This window comes from Lissotriton helveticus, chromosome 10, assembly GCF_964261635.1.
Source record: "Lissotriton helveticus chromosome 10, aLisHel1.1, whole genome shotgun sequence".
NCBI lineage: Eukaryota > Metazoa > Chordata > Amphibia > Caudata > Salamandridae > Lissotriton > Lissotriton helveticus.
In genome coordinates, this window is record NC_136071.1 from 53,510,971 (window position 1) to 53,532,520 (window position 21,550).

A 21,550-nucleotide genomic window follows, 5' to 3' on the forward strand; every position below is an offset into this window, starting at 1 on the left:
AAAGTCTGCGCCAACATCACGGCGCATTACAGGTCGATCCTCTGTAATGCCATTGGGCGCATAATCTGGCGCACAGTGACAATTAGCGCTGGCGCAGTCATCTGTAATACGGCCCCAGTATGTGATATCTTTTGTTTGGTCTTCCAATCGTGTAAGCAACAGAGATACTGGGAAGCTGCTGCTGTGAAGGCCCACCCAGAAGTGTTGCGGTCCTCAAAACAAAAAGACGGTAATGCTGCCCTTGCTGTGGGAGTCATGCAATCACTTCCTGGCAATTACACGGTTACAAGTTGCAAGGCTCTTGAAACATGTAGCATGCCTTTCGTGTGCATCCCATCACTAGAGAGTTTACAAATAGGCCTATATTTGGCAGTCTCAATGCCACCGAGTGGCATAATTGGGTTTATCAACAGGGCATTGTCAACGTGTCCTTGCAACGTGCAGAACACCGCATGCAAGGGCTATAAATGGGACCAGTCATCAGATTTTTCCTTCATCAGTCATAATTAGTAATTGTCTCCTGTAAGGTTTGATGGGACACAGCATTTAAGATTTGAATGGGATAAACCAGTATCCATGTGTAATACTCTGTTGGAAGACTGCAGATTAGGCAGGCATCCAAGCAGCTGACAAGGAACCATAGTTTCAGGGTAAGGGCACAAATTCACCCCCAACTTCTGAATTGTAAATGGGATTTTATGTTTATTGAGATCTGGGCCACCATGTAGCCTGATATATCATCCAGTCTTGACCAAAGGTCCAATAAAGTACAACAATTTCCTTTTTATGAATATTATTTCTATGTATCCATCTTTTTCTTTCCATATCAACCATCTGTAACTTTCCTACCCATGCATCACCTACCATCTTGTCATTCAACTGATCGCCCAGACATCCATGCATGTACTCATACAGCTATTCATCCATTCAAGCATTCATACAAATAGCGATCATTCCACCAACCCATGCATCCTAACTGCACCTCTGCTTCTTAAATGCTCCCATTATCTTGTAGCCACATAATTCCACTACACACCACATACACTGACTCTACTCTATAACACATAAATATTTACATGTACAACGCAAAGAGCTGTAACTCTTGTTTTCTAACTGATCACTCCACTGCAAACAAAAACAAGCATTTGCAATGCAATAGGTCGCGCATTTGCGAGAGTTTAAGCTATCTGCATTGTAAATGACAATGCCTTTTATTTATCTTTTTTGTAATTATCACATAAAGGAAAAACATTGTAATTTACAATGCTAATAGCTCAAATTCTTGTAAACACGAGATCTATTTCCATGCAAAGAAGTAGGCGCCATGGACCCGAGCTGCTTGGAAAGTGAAAGCACGCATGGTGGGCTGAATGTTGCAGGAAAGCCTATTCTGACTGCATTAGGAGAAGCTCATTTGAAAACTAGCCTTAGATTGTGCTGTGCAGCGTGAGGCATAAGCGTGTTCCAGGTTCTGTGTGTGAAAACTAGCAATGTGGGAAACCATTATTAAAGTGTGCTGTGCAGCATGAAACACGAGTGTGCCCAAGGACCTGCGCATTAAAAATAGCATTATGTAAAACCAGCATGAGAGTGTGCTGTGCCGTGTGAGACACAAACGTGCACCAGGGTCCAGGTATGAAAAGTATCATTAGTGGGTACTTTGCATCGTGAGGCATGAGAGTGCACCAGGATCCATGTGCGAAAACCAGCCATCTGGAAAACCAGTATTAGAGTGTGCTGGTCAGCGTGAGGCATGAGCGTGCAGCAGGATCTGTGCGAGAAAACCAGCCGTATGGAAAACCAGCATTAGAGTTTGCTGTGCAGCGTAAAGCATGAGCAAGCACCGGAATCAGTGTGTTATATGCAGCCATGTGGGAAACTAGCATTAGAGTTTGCTGTGCAGCGTAAGACATGAACGTTCACCAAGACCGGAGCATTAAAACCAGCCCTGTGAAAAACCAGCATTAGTGTGTGCTGTGCAACGTGAAACACGAGCGTGCACCAGGATTTGTGCGCGAAAGCCAGCCATGTGGGAAACCAGCATTAGAATGTGCTGTGAAGTGTGAGACACAAGTGTGCACCAGGATTCGTGTACGAAAACCAGCATCAAAATGTGTGCAGTGCCACGTGAGACAAGAGCGTTCACCAGGTTAAGTGCATGAAAAATACCCCTCTGGAAAACCAGCATTTGTGTGTACTGTTCAGCATGAGGCATGAGCGTGCACTAGAATCTGTGCATAAAAATCAGACATGTGGAAAAGTAGCATTAGAGTGTGCAGTGCAGCATGCGATACAAGCGCACACCCGGATTTGTGTAGGAAAACCTGCCCTGCTATGTGGAAAACCAGATTAAGAGTGTGCTGTGCAGTGAGTGACATGAGCGTTAACCAGACTTCCTGTAAAAAAAACTGCCATATAGGAAGCCAGTACCAGAATGTACCAGGATTCCTGCACCAGGATCCGTGTACAAATAAAGGCAGTAAGGGAACTAGTCCCAGAATGTGTGATGCAGCCTGAGACACGAGCATGCACCAGTATCTATGTACGAAAACCAGCAATGTGAGAAACAAACATCAGATGTGCGCCACCAGTGTGCTCCAGGAGCGTTGTATGACAAGCATTTGCAATGCAATAGGTGTCGCATTTGCTAGCATTTAAGCTATTGGCATTGTAAATGACAATGACTTTTATTTATCTGTTTTGCTAATTAACACATAAATAAAATGTATTGTCATTGACAATGTCAATAGCTCAAACTCTTGTAAAGGTGATACCTATTCACAGAAGCGGCAGCCGTTATCCTGGGCTGCTCGAAAAGTGAAAGCATGCATGGGGCACTGAATGTTGCAGGAAAGCATGTTGTGCCTGCAGTAGGAGAAACTCATTAAAGAAAATAGTGCTTACAGACTGAAAAAGACGTACCGTGTAACAACTGAAGTAAAAGGGCCAGTCCTCATGGGAGGGTACAAATGAAGACAAGGCAATACTAAGGAAAACTTTTTATGTTTTTCCTTATCTTCATAGCTTGATTTTGCGCGCAAGAAAATGTCACTCATGTTCATTAAAATGTCACTCATAATTACTCTGAAATTATGAAAATGTCACACATGGCAATCTGAAACCTTGGCAGCTATGCTCTTCCTATAGTTTAGAGGTGTGCAAACTTAATTGATCACTGATATATTCAACAATTAAAGAGAGCCTCATGGAAACATGGTGGCAGCTTGACTGACACATATTGGAATGGTGTATCTACTCTGATTAGTTTGGAATTACAGGCAGGACCCTTAAGGAAATACAGCGGCCCAAAGTAGATTGTTGGTCCTTTTTTAGAATGTCTCTATCTGTAATGTTGAATGGATGATTTATTGAAGGACCCAAGATTTAAGTTTGAGGGAACTTTAGATGGAAGACATGTCCAGATGAGACCTGAAAAATTGTCATGGGTCGAAAAGTCGACATCCCATCCCTACATTGCTTTCAAGAATTACAGGGTTCCCTAGAAGATACTGTATATGTGCAGATAGGATCTCCACTTTTGTTTTTTCCCAAAAATGTGTATGCAACCCTAGGTTCTGTTCAGAGTCTTGTTCCATGTTTTATAAATATGTGTTCACTGTGAGCACTGCGTCATCTGCAGTAATTTTGAGACATAAGAAATTTATATTGTTTCTATACCACAATTGTAAGACTTAAAAACGTTTTTTTGTTGTAAATCAAACAATCATCTAACAACTTTTCTGGACGTATTATTAAAACACCTTCCTGAGCTCCGCCCTGTCCGGACCCCCTCTTCCGGGGCCCCCACCTACGCTCCCTGCACAGGGCCACCATGAGCCTAGAGCTGGCCCTGATCTACCCCTTTATTACCCCATTTTAATACTTTGCTTCTTGGAGAAGTGTGGCTCAATGGTTAGAGCGGCAGACCTTGATGCAGAACGCTGGCCAGGGACCAGGGTTCGATTCCCGCCTCGGCGGGATCGGGCTTAAATTCCTTTGACCGGATATTCTCGCCTCAGTGCCGAATCTAAGCATGGGCCCCACGCTGCAACTCTGGGCAATAGCTTGCTTAGTCTCCACAATGGCCCCCGATGCACAAGGGATGCCTGGTTTCACCATGGGATGCCCAGGAGTGGACACCTCACAAGGAAAAGCCAGGAGGGGTTCCCTTGTGGTAGGAGTACAAGCGCCGGGATGCCTCCGGGTTACTGTTCGCGCTATACAAATACAACACATTTACATTTACATTCTTTTCATTGCCGTTCTTTTTACCTTTACCCTTTAATCTTTCGCACGTTTTGATATTATTTTCCCCTTATTTGAACCCCTGCCGTTGTTTCTATCCTCTTCCCCTCGTCTTATTTCATTATGAATCCATATGCTTCAGAAATAGCTTCCTTGCTTTCACAATGTTTATTAACCTAATTGCTATTTCCGTTATGATTCATTCTCTGTATTTATTGTGCTTTCTGTCTGTCTCTCTTCATGCAAAAGTTTCTGGTGATTTATCGCCAGAGCCGAGTTTGGCATCCGGTTGAATCGTGTATCCCCTAACTCAGCCCGAGTAGTGATCAGCTGCTTCTGTCCGAAACTACCCAGGCTGAGTTTTGTTTACGAAAAGAGCCGAAGAGCAGGGGATACACAATATGATGGGGATACCGGATATTGTACAACAGAACTGGCTCGGGTTCAGGACTGTCATTTGCTCGCGCCCCCCCGGCAATCCCATTGTTTGCATTACTGATGGACCTGGGCGCAGTGCCATTTAAATACATCTGCTAACTCACAGAAGATGCTTAATAACGCCTCGACCTTGACTAAAAAACAGAACAACCGTGCCTGGGGAACTGCAGACGGGAGACGCTCTCCGCTCTGAAATCGGAATATGAAAGAAAAAAGTGTTGGTGCATTCTGTTCTTGACATGCGGTTTGGCGGTCTTGAGAGCTTGTTAAGGTTTGGATATGGCCAGGGACTACCGCACATCCCCCTCCCCGCCTTGTGTTTAACCCACATTTATTAAAATTGGACATGACAGAGGATTTCTTTGGAGGCGGGGGTCGTACAACCCCCGGGCCGTATTTATTAAAATATCAAATTAAATAAAATTGAAATAAACAATATTTACACAATTTTTTACTCAGAAATCATACTTGACATTTGATTACAATCATATGTACAGATATCAGATGGCTAACCTTAACATACTTCTAATACAAAGTATTTCCTATCCGAATCTAATATCCGAATCATATTCATACATTAATGACTTTTCTGCGTATCCTATTTGGGCCTACGGCAAGGTCGCTAACTGGTGTCAGATCCTTATCAATTAGCCACTCCCTCCCGTAGGAGTGCACATGCGCAGGGGGCCCGTTTACCAAGAGGGTACTCCCCCCCCCTCGGTTACCCCCGTTCGCTCCATGAATTCCATTAATAAAGGGGGGGCCCTTGCACTCTGCGCCGTTTAGTGACGTCATTGTGCCCGTGAGGGGTGGCAAACCAGCCTAAAGAAAGCGTGACTCCCCCCTCCCCCGCACCCATCCAGCCAACCGGATGTACCGCCCCTGGAGTTCTAGGAGAGACCACATGTCCCTCCCCCTGGACAACCCCATTCAAGAATGCCGCCGCCCTCTAAGGACCTTAAATTGACTGCTCACCAATCATGACCTTACCGCCTGACCAAGGAATAGCAATAAATACGACGATTGATGACCTATAAACGGGAAAAAGCTCCAAGGAACAAAAGTAATCGTATGACACACCTGCCACAATGGGAAAAAAAACATATTAACAACATATAATACAATAACCAATATCTGCTTTTTAGGGGATGGTGGGTGGGGAAAAATATTACAGCCTCCTAGAAGGCTGAGAGGGCAGGCCTGGGAGCGCGGTAACAAGAGAACGCCTCCCGCGCTCCCTGGCCTTTTTAAACCCCCTGTTTGATCAGGCCGATTCTAACCGGCCTGACCCCTGCTCCCCCTTGACCCGGAAGCGATCCAATCGCTTCCGGGTCACATTGGAGCCCTTTGGGCCAATCGATGGGGAGGCGCACCTACCGTGTCAGGCGCGCCCCACCATGGATATCAGGCGAGGGGGAGGCGGGTGCCGGTGCCCCACCATACCCAATCCGATGATGGCTCCCGCCTTTTTTAAAAACATTTTCATAGACTAGTGCTTTGGTCCTTCTTTCTAACTAGATGTGTGTGTCACAGTGAAAGGACACATAATTGATAATGGCAGTAAAGAACCAAAGATGTAGAAAAATGCAGGAAATGATGAGGTGTGCGTGTCACCATGATTAGTACCCAAAGGCAGGAGAACTGTATGTGTTCAATGGAACGCCATGCAATGCAGGATAATAGAATATCTGTGAGAAAAGGCCAAGGTGTGTGCGTCACCGTGGTATGACACGCTGAGGTAATGTAGAATGAAGTAGGATGAAAGCTCCCAGGTGTGTGTGTCACCGTGATCAGGCACGCAATGCAGGATAGCTGTAGATATATGATAAAAGCTGAAAGGTGTGCATGCCACCGTGGTATGACACGCTGTGGCAGAGAAATGGAATGAGGGAATGCTCCAAGGTGTGCGTGTCTCTGTGACACTACGTGCAATACAGGAGAAATATAAATTTTATTAAGAGCCTAAAGGTGTGCATGTCCCTGTGGTCTGACATGCTAAGAACTGGATGAAAATAATGCTCCAAGGTGTGTGTGTGTGTCGCCGTGACATGAAACGCAGTGAAATGATATGAAAGGACAAGAGCCTCAAGGTGTGCGTTTCATGTATATAACACACTTGAACAATGAGGAATAGCCTGGAGAAAAGCTGTGGTCCGCATGTCACCGTAGACGACACACTGAAACTGAGCGAGAGGAGAATAACAAGTAAGTCCTACACGCTACAATAAATCCAAAAGTGGAACTCTGTGCAGCAAAGCGTTCAAAGGATGGCTACACCCCAGGAAGGCGAGAAGCAGGTCAAGGAGTGACAGGAGAGCAGGAGTTGCCGCCTAGCACAGACTGAAGAGTGAGAGGGAGTGGCACAGGCAAAAGGCACACCCCGGGGAGCAGCAAAGGACTCCACACAGAGGAAGACTCCGCCTCAGATAATCAAAAGGAACAGCCCTCCTCAGATAAGCACAGACAAAAAGACACACCCCAGGGAGTGTCAAAGAACTTCACATCGAGGAAGACTCCTCCTCAGAGAATCAAAGAGCGGAAACGTATTTCTCAAAGAAGGAGACTCCGCCTCAGAGAAAATTAGAAACTACCCTCCTAAGCGATTCCTACACAGCTGCACCTCAGATAAACGCCATTGACGGAAATAGTAATTCACTCAACCCAGAAAGTGGTCTTCAGGATAGAGGAGGCAGAATTCTGACAGGAGCGATGGAGCTAGGAACATGTTTCAGAAGGGGTAGGTGGGAGGTGGATGGTGAAGGAAGTGTGGAACACACCTCGGTAATGAGGAGTTGGAAAGTTGACAGAAACAGAGGAGCAGGGCACACCTAGGTCATGAAGATGATTGGCAAATAGGCAAGCAGGGGGCCACACCAGGAAGCGAAAGAAGAGAAGCAAAACAGTACCTTAAGTCCACAACCAAGAAATTGTTGGTGGAGAAGCACGAGGAACTGCTGGTGGAGTAGAAGCACGAGGAACTGCTGGTGGAGTAGCACGCCAAAAAGGAAGGAGCTGGGGTCATCTGTCTCCTTCCACAGATGGTCACCAGTGTTGAAAAGACGAATCTTCATGCAAGGTAAGTTAGAACTCCTTATTACCGGTCTCCTCTCTCCACCACGAATACAGCAACTGCCTCCTAGTCAACATTCTTAGGCAGCCTCTCTGAGACAGAAAGGAAACACCAACATACAAGGAAAGGAGGGGAGGTATAGGAACAGGAAGATAACAATGTAAAACAAATACGATAATACATAAAATATATACGATGTAACATCTATTTTAAACCTCCATAATTTACTTTCAGCTGTGGATGTATGTATACTTACTGGGCACAGTCAGTGACTTTCAGTCCGAGAGAACATATTTGTCTTTAGGAGGCCAAAAATAATGTGAATTAGGTTTCAAGAAAAATACCAATAAACAATACAAATACTCCCATGTAGGTGCTGAAAAGTGAAATTTTAAAGTGAAAGAATACTGAGAATATACATGCAAAAGGAGAATAGACATCAACAGAGACAATATGTCACAAAAGAGTAATCCAAGTTTGGTGATTTTGTACAGCAAATGCGACTGTGATTTTGGAATCCAAACAAAATAGCATATTTGAGTGACAGGCAGCATGGTAATTGTGTCTCAAGAAGACTTTTTCAAAGAAAAAACAATGATATCAATAAAGAATGTGGTTCATAGACAATTTATACCTGCCAAGGGGCTGCTTAGGAAATTAAGGAAGTAGTCACCAGATGTACTATTGTTTGGGTTAGATGAAGGTGCTGAGTTGGCGCAACATCTACAATGTTATTTGACTTTTGACTGAGGTACTAATCTTCTCTGTGCGAACAGTCCAAAGAGGCTCTTCTCAAGGATTCAGTAAAATCTTACCTCTTTAAAACTCATGAGCAACACTTATTTGGTGAATATTTGAAGATAGCCATGCATTCCAAGATGGCGGCCTCTAAGGAACAGCAAACCCTCTCTGCATCAGCTGAGCACCAATATCACAACCTCTATTTTTAACAGGGAAGAAGTCACAATAGGAAACAATGACACCTTGTGCAAGAGACATGGGCAGCAAGTAGCAAATCAAGGGGCTATTATCTACTCTCCAGTGACTGAAACTACCGCTCACACTGAAGAAGCTACTGCTCACAGATCACTTCCACTCTATGAATGGTTAGCCACAGGCAGGGCAGGAACGTTCGAATGCTTTGCTACCATACGATCATCATACAGTTCCTTGCTAAGTACAATGAAGTGTAAGCATCTCATCCCTCTAGCTTTTCCTTGCGATTCACAAATTGCAATTTACAAATTGTGTGTTAAATGGTAATTGTGCCTTTCAATTTACAAAAATACATCAACATTTCAGGCCACACTAACCAATCTTCTAGAAGTTTACAAAAAAGCATCTGCCTACGACCTTCTTCAGTCCCTTTTTCATCTGATCATTTCTCAGACTGTAGATGAAAGGGTTCAGCACTGGGATGATGATAGTGTATATGACAGACACCACTTTGTCCTTCTTGAGTGAATAGCTGGAAGGTGGCCGAAAATAGCTAAATAAAATGGTCCCATAATACAAGGTTACAACGGTGAGATGGGAAGAACAGGTGCTGAAAGCCTTGCGTCTACCCCCGATTGAATGCATTTTCAAAATGGTTGAGATGATCAGGCCATATGAGATCACAATTAAAAAAATGCAAGCAATGGTTATGCAAAGCCCCTCTGTACCAATTACCAGCTCATTGATTGATGTGTCTGAGCAGGAGAGTTTCAGTAGCGGTGGAATGTCACAAAAGAAACTCTGGATCAAATTGGATGCACAGAAGGAGAGCCTGGTAATCATTATGGTATGCAGCAAGGAATCCAGCAGACCAGCTACCCAGGAACCAGCAACCAGTAGGATACAGACCTTCTTATCCATCACCAAGAAGTAATGCAAGGGCTTGCAGATGGCAACATATCTGTCATAGGCCATTGTTGCAAGCAGAAAGCTATCAATGTCCACCATAGCAATAAAGAAGTATAACTGTGCCATGCAATGGGCGAATGAGATGGTTCTGCTCTCTGAGAATGTATTGACCAGCAGCTGAGGCACTGTGACTGTCATTAAGCACATGTCCACTAATGAAAGGTTCCCAATCATGAAATACATGGGTGTGTGAAGCTGAGGCTCAACCACAATAGCTACCACGATGATGGTATTGCTTACAAGCCCAACCAAGTACAGTGCCAGAAACAGTACAAAGAGTGCAGTTTGCCACTCATGGCTGTCAGACAGACCCAGAAGGATAAAATGCTTCACGTAGGTCTGGTTCTCAGTGTCCATTTTTCCCATCATTAACGTTGTAGCTGAAAAAAACACATCTTAGATCAATGGATAAAATGCAATCATCATTGACAAGAAGTAAATATACTTAGAGATGCGTTCAAGTTCTTACGCATAAGTAACTAAGAGTTCTATTTGATGAATGAACCAGTTCCAAAACTGGGTATATATTATATTTTAAAAACAGAAACGCACATTGTGGCAGCACTCAAACAAAACAACAAATATTTTATCATAGATGTTTGCCTTCATTAAGGCTCTCTTCAGTAAGGTCCCATATTGTTATAATAGATCAAACCCTAGCATGCATTGGGCCCGTTTATGACTTTTGGCCATTTGGGGGACAGTCAGCATGCCACTGCAACGCCCCCACACCACCAAGAGTTGCCGCTCCCAGCCCACCAGATTACAACTTAAAACTGGTCGGACGGGCGGACGACATGGTGGTTCCTGCTGGGGTGCCACTTTTAAAGCTGGCAGTGCCTTTGTAAAATGCAACACAAGGTTCTTGCATGGCATGGACTTGAAAGTCCATGCCATGCAGGAACTGGTGAGCATGCACATGGGGGGGGGGCACTTGTTATGCCTCCCTGTGTTCATCCACTTGTGGAGGAGGTACTGGGGACCCTGTAGGGTCCCTTTTTTTTCCTGTCCGCCACAGTGTTTATGGAGGAGGAATCTCCATGACACCACCGCCGGGGAGGAAACTTGTAATAGGCTGGGCGTAACTGTGGAGGACCTGCCAAGCATATTGCAGCCTCCTGACTGCCACACCACCTCCAGGGAATGGCAGTCCTGTGGCAGTCTGACCACCCAAACTGTAATGGGGCAGTCGGAACGCCTGTGTGGAGGTGGCTGGACTACTACCACTGCTACCCCATGAGTCAGGCCATCTTTAGATAGCCATGCTTGTACTCAGGCCTTTAGAGTCTTTTTCAGTCTTTAATTAACATTATAATGCTGAGCAACTTTCAGTGGATCTTTCTTTTTTACTTAGTACAGAACACAAAGACAGAGTACAAGAGACAGAATGTGTTATTGATACTCATTGAATGGATATGTAGCAACCAAGACATGCGATCATCTAAAGTTAGAGGAAATAATAGAGGCAGAGATCCAAGCAGTGGATGAATAAATGATCCAAGCAGAGTTACTCTCCAGAATATTTATGTGAGTTGCCCATCGGTATTAGGATTCTAATGTACATTAAGAATTGATGGATGTTTTGGTGAATTCTCAGACCAGGCACATTATTGATAGGGGAAGACCTGCCATTGATGTTTGCGAAAGTCTTGAAAACACCCATGTTAGAACTATCAGTCTTGAGGAGTTCTTCCCCCCAAAGGTTTTGCCTTCACCCCTTCTATTTTTGCTGGCCATAAGACTCTGCATACTTTACCATTGCTAATCAGTGCTAATTAACTTGTGCTCTCTCCCTAAAACATGGTAGGATTGGATTACACTCAATTGGCATATTTATTTTAATTGTGGGTCCCTAGTAAAGTTGCACTACCTGTGCCAATGGACTGTAAATTAAATGCTACTAGTAGACCTTTGGCAATGATTGTGCTTACCACTTAATTAACCCTTTACACATGTCTCAGGACTGCCATTGCAGCAAGTGTGTGTAGTTTTAAACTGCCATTTAAACCTGGCAAAATAAACCTTTTACCAGGCTCAGAAAATGTCCTTTTTAATACATTTAAGTCACATGGACAGCCCAGAGGAAAGGGTACAGTGTATTTTAAAAGTTGCGCATGTACTCTTAAGGTTTACATTTCCTGGTAGTGAAAAACTCTTAAGTTCTTTTCCCACTACTGCAAGGTCTACCTCTCCCATAGGATAATATTGGAGTTCCCTCATCACATTTAAGAAGCTGTAACTTCCAAATGGAAACCGGTGACCAGTTCATGGTTGATGTCTTTGGGACTGTAATGAAAAATCCTCTCTTATGGTAAAGTTGGATTTTAAATTATCAGTTTCAAAATGCCATTTGTGTGAAAGTTGGCATTTTCCTGCCTTAGCCATTAAGGGTCTGATATTGTAGGATGCTGGAGCAGGCCACCATGCCACCGTCCCGCTCCTGGACTGCCAAAGCCGCCCACACACCGCCTGCCTGGATCACAAGTTTTAATCTGGCGGGCTGTCCTGTGGCCCACTGTGCTGCCTTATAAAAGTTCTTATGAGAGTCTTAGAAAGGCAGTGCCCTGGACCAGCCAAGTCGCATTCAATATGGCATGGACTGTAAAGTCCATGCCATCCTGGAACTAGGGGTGCAAACAAATGGCGGGCACACCATGTGCCCCTCTGCATGTACACCTGTGCACAGGGGCAAGAGGGGTCCTTGTAGGGCTCACTTTCTATTCTCACCGGCAGCAGTAACATGGAGGAAGAAATTCCATGACACTGCTGGCAGCAAGGAAAGTCGGAATATGCTTGGCAGTGCCGCATGGCACCACCTAGCATATTGCAACCCTGAGACCACTGCTGGAGTGCCTGGGAATGTGGTTTCCTGGCAGTTAAGGAGGTCTTGTGGCGGTCCAACCACCGCAGTTGTAATACTGCAGGCGGCCCTGCAGTGCATCAGTTGTCGGACCACCACTGCTATTGCGGAGGTCCTAAATTTTAATTAGGGCCTTAGTATCCGCAGCCTATTTCTGGGTCACATGACTGGGTGTAGCTGACAGTCGGGCTTTGTGCATTCCACCTAGATAGCACCTCCACATACAATGGAGAGCTTCGGAGTGCCTGAATGGGCCATTACGGGCAGGATTGGAGGGTAGAGCTGGGCACAATCCTACTTATACTTGTAGAGGATGTGTTCTGCCTCTACTCAAAGGGTTGCACACCTTATTGTAGTTAGTCTGGAGACAGGGCATGGGAAGGCAGGAAACCTGTGCTTCAAAGAGAGATCTCTAGAAGCTTCTTCCACTTCAAAGAAGCCACCTTTTATTAATATTGTATCTATGACACACACTCTTCAGTACACTTCTGGACATGTGGAGTCTGCCAGGAAGAAGGACTTCGGTGCCGCTGAAGAACTGCGACTTTGCTGGACTGCTACTCTGCTGGACTCTTGCTTGCTGACCTGCTGACCTGCTGCCCTTTTGCCTGTGCTAGACCTTCTTCAGTTGAACCCATGATCTTACAGTGACTCCATGCACCTGTACCCTGCCATCTATAAGTCCTACCATGCCAGGTGGTGACACCCCATCCAGGACCCTTGGAATAGTCAAAAAAACACTAAATATACCTAGGTCTCTTATGTATATGCAAAAGTGTAGTGAAGTTTAGGGAAAAGCTTTATTTACACTCTCAACTCCCAACATGTGTTATAACACTAGGGAAGGCATCCCTTAAGGATAAGACCCCTCACTCACCCGAAGGTGACATGCTTCATCATATGGGGCCTCCTTACCAGTGGAAAAACCTAGTCACCACTGGGAGCTACTACTTTGGGGATCTTAAGGAAGGAGCTCAGAGATGTTTTCAGGGTTAAATGGAGTAGGATGGTAATCCCATATGTGTGCTGTAAGGGTTAAGTGAGGTAAATTGCGGCGCTGTGTTAGAGGACGGGTGTGAATTAAAACTGCCTAGATAGAACACAATTAAACTTTATTCCTGTGTGCTAGCTGACAGGGTTAAAAATGTAACAGCACAGTGGTATGGATTTAAACCACTGTTAGTGATCGGATTTATTCAGCAACACATCGTTTTTGGGCGCATATTCATTTAAAAAACGCCAACTCGTTTCCACGTGGAAACTAGTTGGCGTTTTTTAAATGAATATGCGCCCAAAAACGATGTGCTGGTGAATAAATTTCTATATCACCACTGCGGTCATTAGGTGGCCCTCTTAAGGTCTTTGATGATTCCTACATTACGCTATCAAGTAGCAAGACTTCACCATGCAGTGATTTATTTTCAGTGCGATATTGAATATCGATGCTGGAGGACCTGAATGTCTATCGGTCTATGCCTCATATTTTAATATAGAAGATCTCTTGTTCAAGAATACTTTTCGAGTCCTGAAGATGACCGCTAAATAACGTATCGGTCGAAACGCCGTCGACGCTTTTCTGTGGCTTAAGTTATTATAAGGACACAGTATTTATGTTTATGGTGTTCCTTTTTCTGTTTTGTGATATGTACTGTTGTTGCCACTTGTCTGGTTTATATGTATTGCTTTTTTTGTATACCAGCGTTTTTCTTGTATGAGATTATTTATATGTCTAAAAATTTTTTTCAATTGGTAAAATAAATAAATGTATAATTTTGATACTACTGGGCTTCTCTGACTATCATAATGGATATTTTTCCAATGTTTTAACAATTTTTCTTTCCCCCTGAGCCTTTTGTTTGATATATTTAGCTTGTGCTGGGGAGAGCATCGCAAAGCGGTGGTCCTGAAGCAATGCATCAACCCTGATTTATGGAGCAGTGGCGATTCATAGATTCCGATCCACGTAGCGGGGGCGATATGATGGTTCTGATCCACACAGCAGCAGCAATGCATTAGTATCAACCACACAGCAGTGGTGATGCGCCGGTTCTGGTCAATGCAGTAGTGGTGTGGCACCCGTTCTGGTCCATGCAGTGGTGGCAATGTGTCGGGGTTTGATGGCGGAAGTGTCAGTTCTGTTGGAGCAAACGCCTTAGGCCCACTCCCAAGGATCCTAGACTGGGATTGTACCACTTGGCAGTGCAGAAACATAGATTGCAGCGTCCAGGTGGCACAAGCAGGGTGTTTGGAAGTCTTTTATCTCTCTGACACTGCAGATCAGGAGGCCCGCCAAGTAGCCCTTGCTGTCATTCTGGGTTCAGGTGATGTAGGTCTAGTCTGTGATGCAGGTCTAGTCCTTCTCACCCAAGCAAGAGGTCAGCAGGCATCAGGTCAGCACAGCAGAGTAGGGGTCCAGCACAGTAGCAGTCCAGCAGAGTGGCAGTCTTTTCAGCTAATCAGAGAGGAGAATGATCACTTGTCCTGCATAACCAGGGTATGCAGTTTGCGTTCTTGCCAGTCCCAATTTAACCCTCATGCACGTGTGTTTGATGGTCGTTCGAGCGGTTTATCTTGATTCTCCGCTCTCCCTCACACGTGTGTGCATAATCATAGGGTCTTTTTTGTTTTATGCACCCTCCACCAGGAGGTTGTACCCTTGGTTAGGATCAGTAGTGATCAGTGAAAGGTAAGTGAAGGTGAAGTGAATGAGTCAAAATTAAAAATCTCTCTTTCCCAGAATAACGTATTTATTGGTTCTGGTTTGGAGATGGTAAAATTATTTACAGGTGATAGAGAGTGATTATGACTCTCTCACACTAACAATAGTGGGGTAGGTCGACATGTTTCAGCCCTTTGTTGCCTGATGGTCAGTGGGCTTTCTTCAGGACAAGTGTGAAAAAGGTGAGGAGACCATGGGTGTCTCTCTGTATGTGAAGCAATACTGGAGTTTCCTAGTTTGCTATTGCCTGGTTATGAAATATTATTCATAATGACTTCTTGAAGGTCTTTGTGTACCTGTAATTCAAAAAAACACATAGAGACTAGACAAGGGTAAGGGGTAAGGGTATACATATGACTGGTAACACTGGTTCAGTAACCAGGAACGGTCAATGCCAAATGGCGTAACAACTAAAAAATAGCAATACTTTATCCGACTGTTGCCAGCTATAGGACAGGGTCAACTCTCGCATTCCCAGTAATGTTTATCATGGCGGGCTACAGACTGCCTGTGTAGATTGCCCCCAAATCTATATTTTGTGTAATAGTAGGGCATTGACGTAAATTGCGTGAAACTACTTAGTACATTGTATCCAAGCATGTAGGTCAATAATTATGGTACCAGTTCAAAAGTGTCTAACGAGTAGGCGTTCGTGTCATACATTTACACAAGTGTCCACTCGACCAGTTAGTGTGCTCACTGACAAACTGTTCTGGATGTATTCACACACATTCAAACACTCTATTTGCGTCTGTTATTACCCATTGCACAAAGTAGCTCGCTGTGGCTATAACATTAAGATGTCTCCTAAAAACACGCTCTTAATGACATTGTGGCCATCAAGCGGGCTCTTTCTTGGTAATGTAGCGGAGTGCCCTCAAAAGATCTAAGTGAGATAGATACCCGACTTTGAGCAGAGAAATGAAGAACAGAAATGGTATTCTTACACGTACCTTCGTTGTAGGTTTTAATTACCTCAGCGGGTTTACCAGGGTGTCAGAGAGGCCTTCTGGGGACAAGACGTTAAGTTTAGAAACGTTTACAAGGAGATAATTTACGGTTTCGTAGTACGCCGGCTGCTCCCCTCGTGTACCTGCGGTCTCTATCGGCACGACTTGTGCTGACTCTACTCGCTGGACCCGGATGTAATCGAGGGACTTCCTGGTTGACCTTATGTTTCCCTTGGTGGGGTAATTGCAACTGTGAAAAGACTCAACGTAGAGAACAGTCTCTTTTCCATGGTTGTCCGATAATGTGTAGAAAAATTGTAAAAATGGATTGTTACAAAACAGATCTAAGTGAAGAATGTAAATTACGTGATTTTCGTTTCTCGAGAACGTGTGACCTAAATCGATTTTTTCTGGTCACATAATCAGAATACCACTAGTAATTTTGTTGTGATCAGTTCAGAGTTCATAGAGACCACTTGTAAATGCTGCCCCATGGAATATTATCGTTCAGTCCTTCTGAATCTGTTTTAAGCCTATGGACCCATCGTTGCTCCTTTTCGAAGAGGGTTCTCTCGGCATTGTGATCTTTATTATTCAGTGTTTCAAGGATTACCCAATTCAGGTCATTGATTGTGTGTCCTGCTTCAAAATAATGACTAGACATTTTAGTTGTGATTTTCTTGCACTTAACATTGCTTCTATGTTCACATAGGCGTTGTTTGACTCTTCTACAGGTCCTGCCTATGTATCTTTTGTCACAAGGGCAAGTAATCATATAAATCACATGACTTGTATTGCAGTATGTGTGATTCAACAGTTTCCATTTGAAATTGGGTAGCAGGTCGATTTCTTTGGTTTTTTTCGTTAGTGGACACACTGAGCAAGAGCCACATGGGTAATGTCCCACAACAGGAGGTACATCCCAAAGAAGATTTGGTCTATTTTGTAATTTGGCAGGAGGTGGTCTGGTGTGGACCAGTATATCCTTTATGTTGCGGGCCCTTTTGTTGGGGAACCTGGGCTTCGGCCACTGCAAGTCTGCTGAAGTCAAAATGCTCCAGTTTTTATTTATAATCTTTTTGACGTTGTTGCTCACTGGACTGTAAGTCGTGACGCAGGTTACAATATCTGGTTCTGGTAATCTGGGTGTTGTTTCCAGAAGGCTTTCTCGATTTTGATTCCTTGCCCGCTTTTTACATTTATTGATGATTCGTTGAGGGTAATCCCTCTCTTGAAGTTTACCACATAGCTCTTCTGCCTGTTCTTTATACTCAGATGTTTTGCTGCAGTTTCCGCGCAGCCTCAAAAACTGACTGTAGGGGAGGTTCTCTCTTAGTGGCCTTCGGTAAAAACTTTTGAAAGATAGTAGGCTATTCTTGGATGTTGGTTTGTGGTAAGTTCTAGTATGCAGCTTCTGGTTTTCAGCGTAAATCGTGATGTCTAGGAAATCCAACTTTTTATGGTGTTTTGTATACGTAAATTTCAGCCACTCGTCTTTAGTATTCAGCCACGTGTGGAAGTTGCTGAGATTTTCCATGTTGCCTGCCCAGATCATGATAATGTCATCTATGTAGCGACGCCAGAATAAGATCTGTTGGTGGTAAGGGTTGGTTTCGTTGTTGATAAACTCCTCTTCGAAATTGCTCACGTAGAGTCCTGCTACGCTAGGAGCAAATGTGCTTCCCATGGATGTTCCATGGCATTGTTGGTACATGGTGTCCTCATACTGGAAGTAATTCTCCGTTAATGCCATTCTGCAACACTCTAGGATAAAGTGTCTTGGTGTTCCATAGTTCCACTCACTTTAAAAATTATGGTCTCAAGGGTTTCAAGGGTCTTTTGTTGAGGTAGACTTGTCTAAAGACTCTCAACGTCGAGTCCTACCAAGATCATGTCTTCTTCTAGGTACGTAAAATCTTGTAGGTGGTTTAAGAGGTCTCTTGTGTCCTTAAGATAGGTGGGTGTCTTCTGTACAAGGGGTTTTAAATATTGGTCAGCGAATTGTGATAGCGGTTCCAATGCCGAGCCTATGCCAGACACAATTGGTCTGCCTGGTGGTGGAACTCTTGCTTTGTGGGTTTTCGGTAATGAGTAAAAGTAAGGTACCTTTGGATTCGTGGTCTCCAGAAATTCAGCCTCTTTCTTGGAGATCCAGTTGTTAGTTTCAGCCTCTGTCACCATAAGTAGGATTGTCCTCTGTAGTCTTGGTGTTGGATCTGTCTTGATAACTTTGTAGTATTTCCGGTCAGAAAGGAGGTCCAGACATTGTTGATTGTAGCCTTCCTTTGAGAGGAGTGCTACTCCTCCCCCTTTGTCGGCTTGTTTGATGATAATATTTTCATCATTTTTTAGTTCATCCAGTGCAAGTCGTTCTGCCCTGGAGAGGTTCTGGAAAGGTTTCTTGGTATTTTCTTTTAGAGCATCAATTTCTTTCATTAGGGCCTGCTCGAAGGTGACAATTTCGATGGGTATTTGTGAGTTCAGAGGACAGAAGGTAGATTTCTTCCTTAATGTCGTGTCACCATTCTGTACAATTGGTGCTTGGTCTTTAAAGAAAGCTTTAAATTTCAATTTTCTGCAGAATTCTGCGATTTCACATTTAGTTTTAAAAATATCCACGTTGGGGGTTGGTACATACCCCAAGCCTTTATTAAGGATCTGTTCTTGTTCTTTTGTCAGGACTTTGTTAGACAGATTCACTACGAGTTTGTTGTGCCCGTTCCTGCTCTCCCTTTGGTCACACTCCTGGTTTGTACTTGTCGTGGTTGGTCCTGCCATGTTACTCCTTTCAGTCTTGTTCTTTGGTTGGTTTGGCCTCTCCCTAAAAAAGACGGCCCTTGTTGGTAATTGACTCCCATTGCTTGCTGCATTTGGTGGTTCATTGGCGGTGGTCCTTGGAAAAAAGGATCCACCCATCCTTGAAAATGGGGGTTGAAGGGGTAGAATGGAATATTAGTTGGATTCATTGGGTAGTGTGGTGTACGCCAATAGTTCCTTCCCCGTCGGTTCCCTCTTCTATTGCGATTTCTACCTCTTTGGAATGTTGAGAAATCGTCTCCACTCCAATCTGATCCGTCCGTAGAGGACCCGCTGTTGGAACTGTGAGTGGAGGAATTGTCGTTTGGATTATAGTCTTTACTGCTGTAAGGATGTATTTGCTCTAAGGAAAATTTCTTTAGTTCTTTTCCCAGTTTTTGCAGTTTTGTTTGCGTTAGATATTCTTGTGAGTCACTCATTTCTTTGTTGATTTCTTCCAACCTCTTTTTGTAAATGGTGACATTGACCGTGTTATTCAATTTAGTCTCTATGATCTGAATCTTTATCGTTAACTCATCTGTAAGTCTCGTGGCGGTTTTTATAATCAGTACAAGGTAGTCCCTAGTGCACTTCCAGGAGATGGCGGACCAGTCTTTCCGGAATGCTAAGTCCTTCAGGAAGATTCTTGGTGCATTTGTCACCCAGAGGCCTTTCGGCGCGGCGTTGACTCTAAGGTACTCTGTCATTATTATTCCGTGGACTGCTGTCCTTACTTGTTCTTTTTTTATTTCCGATAGTTCGTCCCATTCATTGTTGTTGACTAGGGTATGAGAGAGGAGCAGCACAGCACTACTTCTTTCTGGCGGAGTATACATAGGTCGAAGGTGTACTGAAGTAGTGGTATCTGAGGTCCTGTTGTTAGACCCAGTGGTGCCTTTGAAGTGGGGTAGATTTCAAAGACAAGCCTTTGAAGTGCACAGATGCCTTGTCCTTTCTGCCCTGGCTCCAACCTTACTACGGGGGGTTTGCAGCCATTTGTGTTGGGACAAAACAAAGCCTATTCAGGGGTAAGTGACGTTGGGTCCAAATTCTCCCTCTCATCCTGCCAGGATGGCATATCAAGTCACACCTAAGCACCTATGGGTGTGGCTGTTCAGGTCAGAATACACAAAACCCAGCTGTCACCCACCCCAGATAGGACACACCCACACCGAGTGGGTAAAGCAAGAAAATGCCAACTTTCTGAAAGTAAGAACAAGGTGATGGAAGGAATGCTTGAAATATTCTCAGCCACTGGAAATAGCTTGTGGTCGCATCTCAATCCATTGTTTTTTGCCCACCATGCTACATCAGTTTGGACCCAATCATATGCAAATCAGTCTTGGGTCTGTTCCTTAAGGGAATAGTTCAGCCAGAACTAGCATTCCAAGTCTTCCCTGAACCAGAACACAAGCAAACTAGGACTGGTTTCACCCTAGTTACATCTCTTCAGCCAGGTATAGCTTGATTCCAGTGACAAGGTGAGCCCATCACCCTCATCTGGGCAAGCCCATCTCCCTTATGGAGACAAATGCAAAAACAGCAAGGTAATGGATGGAAAGCTCAAATAAATCTCAGCCACTATCAATCACCCACATCCTAATCCATCGTCTTTTTCCCAACATGCAACCTTATTTTGGACCCAGACATATGCAGATCATTCTTGCACCTCATGGAAACAGTCTAGTCCGAAATTCCAGGTCAGGTTCTCCCTGAACTGGAAGTCAAGCAACCCAGGCCCTGTTTCGCTCTAGTTATGGGCTCATCAGCCAGATACAGCTTGATTCCAGTGATGCAGTGTTCATGGAACCCACGTCTGGGCATACCCATTCCAGCTTAGGGTGACACAATAAGTATAAAAACAGTGATGGAAGGAAGACTTCCCAATATATGATTATTTTCCACTCCCTGAACTGGAACACAAGCAAATCAGGACCGGTTTCACCTTAGTTTGGGGCTCATCAGCCAGGTACAGCTTGGTTCCATTAACACAGTGGGCCCAGGAACACGTCTGGCTGTGCCCATCTGACGTAGGGTGACACAATAAGTATACAAAACTGTGATGGTAGGAATGCTTTAATTAAGCTCAGCCACTTGTAATCACTCAGACCACAAACCAACCCATTGTTACTTTGCACCCCATGCCACCTCAGTTTGGCCCCAGCTATATGCAAATAATTTCTGACCATGCCCCAATAGGAACAGTCCAGCTTGAGTAGCCAGGCCAGGTTCTCCCTGAACTGGAACACAATCAACCTAGGACTGATTTTACCCTAGTTATAGGCTAATCAACCCTCCAAGTAAAACAGACTGCATTTAAAATAAAGATTCCTTTATTAAAAAGCGATCACAGACATGGTTGTATGCCGACCTCAGCAGGCCACCATCCCTGTGATGGCTGTGATTCCAAATGGGTCACAAGCTGAGACTTGCCTCATTAATATTCATGAGGTAGGTTGATGTGTGACCCACAAGGACTCCCTAATTAAAGTCAGTGCGTTTCATGCATTTGGAGTTCCAATTTCCTAAGTGCGATTCAAACAAGTCAGTATTCCTAATGTTTGTAT

At 44.2% G+C, this 21,550-nt stretch overlaps 1 protein-coding gene across 1 annotated transcript; it reads right to left on the bottom strand.

Annotated features, from left to right (window-relative positions):
* Positions 1 to 9,073: 9,073 nt before the first annotated feature.
* On the bottom strand, positions 9,074 to 10,027 carry LOC144783846 (olfactory receptor 1G1-like). The gene has a single exon (XM_078662596.1). The coding sequence runs from the start codon at positions 10,025 to 10,027 to the stop codon at positions 9,074 to 9,076; it is 954 nt and encodes a 317-aa protein (XP_078518722.1).
* Positions 10,028 to 21,550: the final 11,523 nt, after the last annotated feature.